The 12,514-nt window shown below is 40.3% G+C and overlaps 1 protein-coding gene across 13 annotated transcripts in view; it reads right to left on the minus strand.

Annotated features, from left to right (window-relative positions):
- Positions 1-10,447: 10,447 nt before the first annotated feature.
- The window catches only part of OSBPL8 (oxysterol binding protein like 8), a 243,922-nt gene continuing 241,855 nt past the window's right edge, over positions 10,448-12,514 (minus strand). For all 13 annotated transcript variants that reach the window (XM_040410150.1, XM_040410159.1, XM_040410132.1 and 10 more), the window contains one exon: positions 10,448-11,985. In XM_040410150.1, the coding sequence (XP_040266084.1) occupies positions 11,850-11,985 (136 nt within the window). In that variant the 3' untranslated portion in view covers positions 10,448-11,849. The remainder of the gene's footprint in view (positions 11,986-12,514) is intronic.

Raw genomic sequence — 12,514 nt, forward strand, 5'->3', positions numbered from 1 at the left:
CAATATTGACATTTTTCACAATATTCTAATTTTCTGAGACCGTGGCATACACAAAGAAGTAAGGGCCCCATAGCAAGGATCAAAACAGGCCCCCCACACAGGACAGAAGGGTTTCTTCCTAAACCCCTTTCACTGACCCTTGAGCCTTTTTTTCCACTGCCTCATTTGCTAAGACTGGGCCACCATAGCAGTCACATGGTGTGCCACTATGGTAGTTACGCCCCTGTTCTGAGATACTGGCTTTTGTGTTTCCATTAGCTATAAGCCATAATCATCAACATTAAAAGAAATAAACACTTTAAATAGATTACTGTGTGTGTAATGAATCTGAGTATCACTTTTTGAATTGCATTTCTTAAATATATTAACTTTTTGATGATATTCTAATTTATTGAGATGCATCTATATATAAGGGGTTACAGGAGTGTACTAAAAGTTGGGGTGCATAGTGTGTATGAGAAGCCTATATGGAGTTTGTGGTATGTACAGAGAGGTGTGGTGTGTGATGTTTCTGGGGTTTGGAATGTGTGTTAGGTGTCCTCTTGTTGGGGCAGGTGCTCTGTGCGGTTTGGGCTGACTAGGGTCACGATAAGGTATCATCAGCCACATGGATGCTTATCTTGTTCTTTGTCATCACAGCTCCTTCAGAAATTTCGACTGATTTAGAAAATAAGGACAAGATTGATCTCAGATCCACGCCTCCATTCAGGTTGCAGGAGACCGAATGGTGGTAAGGGACACTGGTCTGCTGTATTTATTTCTATCCAATTCAGCTTTTTTTTTATATGATTATGTGTTATCCCTTTTAAAGAACCATTGTTTGAAGCCTGTGTAATGAGGAATACATTTTTTTGGTGTTCAGCTTTGTAGAACTTATTGCATAGAAACTGGCCCAGATTTACTAATGTGTCTGCACCAAGTGGTGCAATATGGCGCATTTCTAGTATTTTTCCAAAGATGCTCCACAAAGGGTGTAGTTTAGCAGAAACTAGATGTAGCTCTGTTGGAAAGGGGTAGTACTAAGGTGCGGGTGGCCCATTTTGCACCAAAATTTCAGCACAATTCTAGCATAAAAATAGGAAGCCAACCAATAATTAGTATATAGTCCGAGAAGAGTCTCTATCCCTGCACTACATTTTTGACCCAGCCCAAGTCCCTGTGATAAATCTGGTGCACGTCTCGACAGCTTGTCTAAGCTTACACCATCTATAACCAGGCATGCTCAACCTGCAGCCCTCCAGCTGTTGTAAAGCTACAACTCCCACAATTCCCTGCTGTTAGGGCATGCTGGGAGTTGTAGTTTTGCAACAGCTGGAGGGCCGCAGGTTGAGCATGCCTGATCTATAGGATTTGTAAATCTGGGTCATTGTTTTTTTAACTGTTGCATTAAAAGTTAAGATTTAATATTTAACAATATCAGTCACTAAATCTAAATTGTGTCTTCATCTCCAGACAAAAATGAAAACTTAACAATGCTGTATACTGTAGATCATGGGTGTCAAACATGCCGCCCGCAATGAATATCTTTGCGGTCCGGCAGTCTAGTATCTCTGAACATGAGCGCTGCTATCGGCGCGCTCATGTTCTCTCAGCAGCACGGGGAGAAGGAAGCTGTCCTCCCTCTCCCCTGTGCTGCTGCCGCTGCCACCAATGAGAAGAGAGGGGGGGGAGGAGGGGCGGGCACACTGCGCCACCAATGAGGAGAGAGGGGCGGAGGAGGGGCGGGCGCACTGAGCCACCAATGGGGAGAGAGGGGCGGAGGAGGGGCGGGCGCACTGAGCCACCAATGATAGGACTATTCCCATTTCCCACACAGAGCGGCGCCCAGCGATGTCTCAGCACTCACCATTAGTCCTGGGCGCCGCTCCGTTCGCCCGCAGTGCCCCATTACTGTCTCCTCTCCTGCTCCACATGCTGCTGATTACTATCGGAGCGATGGGAGGAGACATCAGCTTCACTAGTGGGCGTTCCTTCTCCCTGCGCTGCGATTGGACAGCGCTACAGCCAGGAAGAAGGAACGCCCACTAGTGAAGCTGATGTCTCCTCCCATCGCTCCGATAGTAATCAGCAGCATGTGGAGCAGGAGAGGAGACAGTAATGGAGCACTGCAGGCGAACGGAGCGGCGAACAGAACTAATGGTGAGTGCTGAGACATCGCTGGGCGCCGCTCTGTGTGGCCTGATAGTAAGAGTCAGTCTTTAACACAATACAGGAGGCGGGTGCCGGCAGCAGAATCGCATTGCCGGCACCCTGCCGCTGACAGGGAGCTGCGATCAGAGGCAGTTAACCCCTTAGGTGCCGCACCTGAGGGGTTAACTGCTGATCTGCCAGTACCAGCCTCCTGTATAAAGGGGAAATTTATCATTGGTGGTGCAGTGTGCCCCCCTCAACCCCCCATCCCATTAAAATCATTGGTGGCATAGTGCGCCAGCCCCTCTCAACCCCCCCTAGTATTAAAATCATTGGTGGCAGTGGCCACAGGGACCTCTCCCCTCCCCCTCATTGGTGGTGCAGTGGCAGCTTCTGATCGGAGCCCCAGCTGTGTAAGCCTGGGGCTCCGATCAGTTACCATGGCAGCCAGGACGCTACAGAAGCCCTGGTTGCCATGGTAACATCCCTGATGCTGTGTGCACAAGGCACAGAGCAGCAGGGACAGTGTGAAGTCCTATTCACCCTAATACACACCCTAATACACTTGCGTTCAGAGCGGATCCGTCTGAGACGGATCCGCTCATATAATGCAGACGGTGGATCCGTTCAGAAAGGATCCGTCTACATTATATTGTAAAAAAATATTATTTTTTTTGATGCGGCCCACATAAACTTCAATTATTTTTTTTTTGGCCCATGTTAGCCTTTGAGTTTGACATGCTTGCTGTAGATCTTTTAGGCTTGTGAGCTTAAAGGGGTTGTTCATCTTTGTGGATGTTTTCTACAGAGGCCTCAGAGTGGCCGGACCAGCAGTGGTAATCATACTTGCCTGATCCCCGTCACTGGATTAAAAATTAATCGCTTCCTCAACTGCTCTGCAGGTCCAAGGTCTCAATGTGTCAAAATCCAGTTTGACATCACATTTCCAGTCCAGTGGAGACCGGAAGCGGAGATAAATGGAGCTCAGCACTGGGACAAGGGAGTCCTTTTTTTTAACCTTTGCACTCAGCCTGCACATATGAAAAGGGGCTCCAGTTTTCTAAGAGCCCATCTAACCACTTTTAGACACTTCAATTTCCAGGGAACAAAAGTAGTAGCCTGTCTTTAAAATATAACTCCATATAAATGAAGGTAAGACATGGCATTATTAACCTGAAATGTTAGCGAATGTTCACTAAGGGCAGATGTGCTATGAATTTTATAAGCGGATATTGCAGAAGATCCAGATTTAACAAGTCTCATCTGCTTGCTGTGGAAAAATCAGGTGATATGCAACAGATTTTTGATTGTAATTAATGTCCCGTGTGAATGTACCCTCTTTCTGAATCTCTGGATGGAGCAGCATTCCTCCTTTTAGGCAACCTGCACACATTGCGGAATATGTGCGTTTTTTCCTTCAGGAAAAACCACAGCAATTTACAGTACTAGCAAAGTCTAGGGAGATTACACTAATCTCATGTACACTTAGACGATTTTTTCTATGACCTGCGTTGCGGTTTTCAGATTTAATAGCATGTCAATTATGTTTGCAGTTTTAGCTGCAGGTTTCACCCTTTTCAATGGAAGGGTGAGATCTGCAGCAAAACCGAATCAAATCCAAAAATCGCTGTTAGAGATTGTGGTGTGGATATGCTGCAGAAACGTACATAAATCTGCACGGAAATTTGTGTGGATCTTGTGTGTGCCCAAGTGGCCTTATTGATGCATATTTCCCTTCTTGATATATGAAGAATATTAGCGACTCATTTCCCTTATTGTTGACTTGTATAATAACCTTTTGTACACGAGTAACATCCTGCTAACTTGAGTACATACAAAACAGACATGATTCTGCATTTATGATCACATTTTTATTCTAATCGGAAATACAAAACTACTGACCAGTGGTAGTGCTTCAATTTCCAAAAAGCCATGGGACAAGGTGTTAAACGTACATGAACAGGTAACATGCTACAAGTCAGGACATTTGTCATTCTCAAACTTCATTCCATCCTAGCTCAGCGACTTCCTGAAAACAGTGGACCTCATGGATAACATCTGCGGACAATACATCACACTTTTCATTGTCTACCCTGAAAGATGCCATCAAAATGGTGTCCATAGGCAACAACTCCATTTTTGGCTGGACTGGTAGTTATGCATAAGGTTCAGTGTGAGTGCAGTTCAAGCTAAGATATATATATGTGTGTTCCTGCTTATAGGTTCAATACGGAGAATTGTCCAATAATCTTTGTTATATATAAATAATTTTGTCTTTTTTGTTGTTTTTTTAAATTAGTCGTATCACATTCACTTTGTCATGGGGTCTGACTCTTCAGTACATAACACTGGTCTTTACTAAAGGTTTATATAACAGTCTATTGGTTGTTTAAAAATGTAACAGTACAAAACAAGCAATGATGGTATTGGTAACATAACAGGCGTGCAGAAAAGTACATGAGTCCAGATTACAAGTATTTATTTCTTAATCCTAACAGAACAAAAAGGTGGAAATCTCTAAATCTTCAAGTCACACCTGGTCCAACTTCTTCTCTGTTAAGGACCTAGTGCATATGCTGTAAGCACTCGGAATATGCCGAGACACAGAACTCACAAAATTATATTTCTGGATTTCTTGTACTTAAAAGCTGCAAAAGATGCAAATAAAAAAAAAAAACACATTTGAAACATCATCGTGAAGTCACACTTTTGTGTAAGAGGTCACTGCTTGTTGCTATGGCTATTCGGAATATGCCACAAATTGTAATGACTTCATCATTGTATATACACCCAATATGTGGACATAAAATGCAACAATTTAAGATACATCACAGGCTCAGCTTCTGACCCTGCCATTCTTCTCAATACCCTGTGGAAGGGAGTCCAGTCAGAAGAAAGCTGATAAAGGCCAAGTTCACACTTCAGTTATTTGGTCAGATATTTCCATCAGTTATTGTGAGCCAAAACCAGTAGTGAAGCCTCCTCAGAGGTCAGATGTAATGGAAAGATTTACACCCGTTTTGTGTTTTTGACCCAAAGCTGATTTTGGCTCACAATAACGGATGGAAATAACTGACCAAATAACTGAAGTGTGAACTCAGCCTAACTTCAAAGTACGTACAGCTTACCCTCCAAAAGTGAAGAGAACTATTTGACCAAGTATTGCAAATCCTCCTAGAAAAGTAAGAGCACGGGCTTGAAACCTGTGATCGTATTTATATGGCACAAACCCCCAAACACCTCTACAAACGCATTTAGCAAAAAGGCACAGTTAATGTCCAGACAACTCTCTGGCCTTCAGTCTCATCCAAAAAGTGCACATGTAGGACATGAAATACGTACATGGTCTAAAGAAAAATTATAAACACCACCACTGTATTCTACTCTCTATAACAGAATATTCGGACAATGTCTTGCTTTCTCGCTGGCAAAATAGCAAGGCATTTCGGCTCCGTTTAGTGGAGGAGAATGCACACAGCAATGTTATATTAGGACTTCATGAAATTATGCCAGAAGCTGTGTCATTTACAACATGAAGCGCTGAGTTCCAGGCTACCACTATGTTCAATCCCATGAAATCTATCAAAACTTTGACTGTACCTTATGATTGCCAGAAGAAACCTTGTTACTCTGGACACTATTGCCTGGCAAGTAAATGACATGGCATACCCTTCCCAGGGCTTCTGAAAGGAGATCTACACACACGTGATGGATGGGGGTTCCTTCTAACATATATACACAACACTGCCATTCTTACAAACATATGACCATTCCGGTTGTTCTGTAACATAACAGAAAATGCTTCCCGGACAGAAACTCCAGAGCAAGCTAGAAATTACATGATATGTACTATTATTTATATTGCTAAAACTGTTTTCTACATTAATAAACCACTATACAATTCACATAAAAGTCATTGTGGAGTGCGCTGTACAGTTCCTTGTCATTAACGGTGAGAGTTTCTAACTCTCTGGTTTTCCCCATACAGTTCTTTTTCATTGTGTTCTTAGACATATGTGACTAGGTAATGGACCTTCCAGTGCTACAGGGTATTATGATAAGCCTCTGTACCAACAAGGAGAGTAATGAGGTCTAGTATTACAAAAATGTGTGATTTGAGGATTACCATGGAAATGTGGAAGATATAAGGTTGTGTTTTATTCTTTATGTACGGATACTTACTGTGCATACAAATACTTATCTCACTATAGCTAAAATGGACATGGACACAATCAATCATACTCTAGTGAAGACATTTTGGTTAAAAATTTGTAAAACCCACAATTCTCCACGTGGTAGGAGCTTCATCTACTGTATTGTATGGAATGTTCCAATTGCTTTGGCAGGAAGAGCTGTCATTTTTTTTTACCCCATTCCCTTTCCAGTTCATTTTGGCAAATATCTAAAGCTGTCACAGAAAAGTAATATTTTTATCATCAAGTGTTAATATATATATATTTTTTATAAAAAAAAAAAAAAAACGCAATTTGAGAGTGGGATTTTTTTTTTTTAATCCAGGTGTTTTTTTCATTTAGTGGTGTTTTTTCCCTCATCAGTTAAGGTAGTAACTACAATCATAGAACCACAATACAGTTTTTCAAATGAGCAGTTCTAGGGGCGTTCCAAAGAACATGTTCGATTGTGGCGTAACACCGTAATAACCATGACCTACAAAAGCTGTCCTATCTTATTTAAATGGTTTAGTAAAAACTATGGCCATCCCCTAGACTAGTTTACATGGTGCCGGCAGATTAGTGCTTTACTGGCCTGAATCAAACATACAAGGAACAATCATATTTATAAAAGAGTTAAAAAAAAAAAGTAAATTCTTCAACTTGTAATGCATACATTTTAAACATAAATACAACCTCTTTCCAGAACAGTAGAAAAGGGGAGAAAATGCCAGCATTTCCAGAGATTACATGATGATTAAAGGAATAATGCTAAAAGTTCAGCATATAAAACCAAGCAGAAAAGTGCTTCATGTGTATTTTTCTAGTGCAGAAGTTATAATTGTTGGGCTCAAGAAAATGGAACACATCGCTATAACATTAAAGGGACACTTGCTTTAGAAAGAAGTCAATATTTTTTTTAACTCAATATTCATAGAACTTTTGAAAGAATTTTTGCCCGTTTTTCTTTTTAATACATCAGTACTATGGCCCTGGAAATTAAATATAAAATATGGTCCAGTCAACACAAATGATAAGATGTGTAATATACTGTAGATAGGTAATTCACTGTCAGTTTATTGCTGCTGTGAGGGGACAGTTATCTGTGGGGTAATCAAGATAATAGTAGGTGTAGAATTGGAATAACAGTATGACAGCTCTATTGTGCTCATGATAGGTCAGGACAAAGATGCCCGCAGAATGCACTGATTAGTGTAATGTGTGATGCTGTAATTGATAGAAGTAAAGTCTGCACTCTTGTTAAAAGTTGGTACTTGTGAAGGACTTATCAGTCATCACATATAATTCAGAAATTTACGGCACTGCACATTCTGTATATGATGCAATTGATTTATATATATCTGGACCTTCCTCAGTGGTTAATCTATAATGAAATATACACATGTGACAGTAATTATACTATATAGGTATAATTTTGAAATGTACTGTTTTGTATTTTCCTCTTTTTTTTCCGCTAACCTTGATTGTGTTGTAGTCCTCTATGTATATTACACTTCATATATATTTGCCATCTGGGTATATTTACCATCTGGGTCCATATAGGACCAAAACATCTGGTCAGATAACCTATAATGAAATATATACACATATGACACTAGTACCCAGTTGGGAAATATACAGTATACAAAAGGTGTAATATACATAAAGCAGACTAAAATACAACAAAGGTTAGTATAAAAAAAAATAATAAAGCGTAAAATACAAAGCAATACAGAGTAAATTTCAAAATTATACCAATATAGTATAACTACTGTCATGTGTATACATTTCATTATAGCTTAACCACTAAAGGAGGTCTATAAAAGGACTGAAACTGCCGGTCAGATACACTCTGTGGCTTCTCTACTATTACCATAATAGATTACATTTACCCGGATCACTACTTGGATGTATAACCACATAATAAAATATGAATAAATTGCATTGTACATGTGCAGTGCTGTGAATTTCTGAATTATATGTGATGCTGTAACTGAGTCATCCGCCCCCTTCTGGCCATAGTGATGGCCTCACAGAGAGTTAAAGGGACACTGACAGGCCCAAAAAGCATATTTAGGTATATATATGACAGTACAGGTCTTATAAAGTGTATTAGAATCATGTAAGTATCCCCCCTGTCCACCTTATAAATACAGTAAAATGAAGTTTTATAACCTGCTTGAATCGTGTTCAATCTGCCCAAGGGGCGGTGTTTCATCTCAACTTGCGCCCAGCCAGCCTCGCCACAACTGCCGTTTGAAGCGCCGCCCAGCTCATCAATATTCACTTCGCTGGGCGGCTACTCTGAAGCGCTGCTCTGAACTGTGCCCGACGCATGCGCATAAAGCAGAGGCTGCATCGGCCTCTGAGAATCAGACTGTGAGGGTGAGGGTGCCGGGCGCATGCGCTGAAGATGGCCGGGGACACTAGCAGCCGCCCAGCGAAGTGAATATTGATAAGCTGGGCGGCGCTTCAAACGGCAGTTGTGGCGAGGCTGGCTGGGCGCAAGTTGAGATGAAACGCCGCCCCTTGGGAAGATTGAACACGATTCAAGCAGGTTATAAAACTTCATTTTACTGTATTTATAAGGTGGACAGGGGGGATACTTAGATGATTCTAATACACTTTATAAGACCTGTACGGTCATATATATACCTAAATATGCTTTTTGGGCCTGTCAGTGTCCCTTTAAGGGAGACTCTGCTGTGCTAAAAGTTCAAACAAAAAGTTAAAGAGCCAGGACAGGATAAAATAGTCACCTAAATTAAATTGTACAATTGTTGATGGAAGTGTCAACTTATGGTTTTTCTGTCAGCTGCTGTAGCCTAGGGTACAGTAGTGTGACCTAGAACTGCAGTCTGATAGGGAGTACATTTGAACAGATTTTTTTTTATAAATACTAATGCATGTTCTTAAGAAATGAAAGAATATCATTCTTAACATTTTACTCTGAGCAACATGGAAAATAGTTTAAAAGTGGGCAACTCTTTAAATTTATTAGTACCAATCAAACAGACCACGAATAAGCAGGTACTTAATCTGGATTAGTGAACAGATGACCCCCTTTGATCTGAGGACATGTATAGAAATCTAAGGAGGAAGCAGTGTAGCACGGTAACCAATCAGACAGATCTAGTATTTGTGATAGTTAGTGCCACTATTTATATACATATGATCACCAACATACTAGACTAATGGAAGACTAATGGAACAAGTACCAATAGTAACATTAGTAACAAAATGATAATGGATCTCAATATTTCAGAGGGGCACACAGATATGTAACCTAGACCCTGTTAAACAGGATATGACAACACAAAGTGATGCTCCACATACCGTATGTTGTCATTGTTAAGGCTTGTCTGCGTTGAAAGCTCCATTCAGGGCCTCTGTCACAGACACAGGACTTTTTTTGTCTGGTAAAAAAAACAAAAACAGAAGGGTCTCCACTAGTTAATGGAGTCTTTTCAGTTCCGTTCTTCTCAGTTATGTCTGGAATACGGCAATTCTGTTATTTTCTTTGTTTTGCTCCTCTAACAGAGCAGAACAATAGAAATTTATAGCGGTGGTATGAACTCACCCTCATTGTTATTTACTTTAAGGTTGAACTGTGGTGAATGGGGAGTAAACTGATGGTGGTTACCATTCTGACTCATTGGCACAATGCAAACTGCAAGTATATGGAACTCAAATATCGGACGTGTGTGAAATAAACCGGTTAAGACCAGGCCTTTCCTTCCTGTTAATGAACAGCCATAGATTTTCTGTTTGAAAGTTTTTCTCATTTGGTTATTAAAATAATTTTTGTGTCTTTCCTTCCCATTTAGTATGTCTGTGCTATGGTTTTCTTCTGCATTATCAGAGGAAAATGTAAAAAATAAAGCAAATTTGGCCTTTCTTTACATTCTTCTAACACAAAGATGCCACTAAAATACACTTAATTGCATCCCCCTTTTTCTTATAGTCTTTTTAATATAGGAGATGCATAATTTGGGGTTGTCCGGGATGGGGCTTACTGGAGCACACTAGGGCTAAGGTTTTTTATTTTATTTTTTTATTTGGTCTTTACGCAATAGTCTGTATCCCCTATAATGTCATTGAGACTACTGGGGGACATTTTAACAGTACATTCATTTTTTTTTAAAAATCCTGATTTCCCCTGTAACCGGCACTAACTTATTAGCCCCAATTCCATCGGAAATGCAGGCTCCAGAGATGGGCCATAATTAGATTCTAGTTCTTGATCTGATCTATTTTAGAGAAGCTATCCAGTGATCACTAAGACTGGAGCAGTACCTGCCACTGCTACTTTCTGATCAATGGATACATGGCAGTCACTGAAAGCCATGTAGCCAGTGTTCAGGAAGGCAGGTTTGGAAGGGGCGTCTGGATGTCTCCTCTGACAGGCCGCTCATCTCTATCTCTGCAGAGATGTATGTGGACCAGCCCTGGTCCACAAGGGCTTAATAAACATCTAGTATATATGTAGTAATGAGCCAGGATGTCACATAGGGTATCACATAAGCCATAGTAAGAATAATAAGATCCATCAGCAGCATTTACTGATTTTTTCATACACTGCAAAGACTAAAAAATATGAGTTGAAAAATATGAAGATGTATTACTAAATACTTAATAAATTACATTTCTGGCTATATAACCAATGTAAATCAATAGTAGAGTCCCTTGCAGCCAAATGTAGCTACAGCTCATTGAAGCAAGCTGGCCTTGAAATGCAGTAAATTGACCTGGTGGGGCTTGCCTGGTGGAATACTTCATCAATATTACCCACGCATCCTTAACCTGGTTGTGTGATTGAGACAGCATACTTGGCTCTGATGGCTTTGCTGCATTAGGTAGATAGTCTTCTTAAGACCGAGTACACACATACAGCTTTTGATGTGGTTTCAGGAACAGTTTTTGATCCAGGTCTTTTGAGCCAATGACAAAAGTGGACTAAGCTAAAAGCAGAAGTCTATTCTTTGAATTTCCCCATTCCTTTGGAATCCACTTTTGGCTTTGGTTTAAAAAGCACACCAAAAATTGTGTGCGATTTAAACATATTTGGTGCAGCAGTGATATTTGCCATAGACCTTATTTACCAAGACCTTTGTTTTCCAGGCTGTAATTTCAAGTCAGAATGTTCAAGCAATCTGTAGTTCAATATCGATGTAAAAACCTGCACATGACAGCAAGCAACATACTTACAAATGTGCTCATACACACGTGTAACTTGGACTTTACCGAATGGTGTGATGTAAAACACAAATTATCCCCACTGCGAATACAATAAGACAGCTAGGTATATAGTGCGGGCACTTTCATACTTGTTCTACTGCTGATGTGGACAGATGTGACAAGCTGTACAAGACTCCAGAGTCGAGGGCCACTAGTTTAAGAAGATGAATAATATTGCACCTAAAAGCCCAAATCATCTGACCTTCATCGTGGCGGGCATAAAAAGCACTGAAATGCCAGGCAGGCAAAAAGTGGTCCCAATCCAACAGCGAAAGTTCCAGACTCGACACCTATGCGAGTCACTTTCTTCTACTTGAACAAATAGTTAATGGCAATCTGAAGAAAAATCAGGAAGATAATAATACAATAGTCTCTTTGCTGAAGAAAACTACTTTCTGAGTGTGAGGCATTTGTAGTTACACGATTACGGAGAGCGATGATGTTCCTACAAGACACAACAAGAGGGTGGAAGTTATAATGAGCAAAACACAATACAACTGCAAGAAAAATGTACATTTATATATGATAAATACACTAAAGAAGCAAAAATGATAAAATACTGTACAAAAGTACTTTTTGTCCAGATATCTTTTTAATAGAAGGTTTTCGATTTAATTAGGCTAAACTCAGAATACCATTAAATCACATGCATATTCTGCTCCATGGGATGAAGTGTTACACTAGTAAGTGATCACGTTCCACTTAGTTTCTGTGTCCAATCCACGGAGAACATGGGTACGAAAAAGCAATTTCAAAGTGTGAATCTCTTTACAAGGAATATTGAGGAGTTTTGTCCGAAGACAGAAAGGGTTAATTAATGAAACTTACTAATATACTTAAAATGTTATGGATAGCTGATTTCACTCCCATGCTTCTGCTGCAAGCTATCATATTCAGACAAACGTCCTCCTCTCCCTGTGCGTCGGCGACGTGATAAAGGGGCTGGCTTTTTGGCTAAGTTCATTAGTTAGGCT

This window comes from Bufo bufo, chromosome 1, assembly GCF_905171765.1.
Source record: "Bufo bufo chromosome 1, aBufBuf1.1, whole genome shotgun sequence".
Classification (NCBI taxonomy): Eukaryota; Metazoa; Chordata; class Amphibia; order Anura; family Bufonidae; genus Bufo; species Bufo bufo.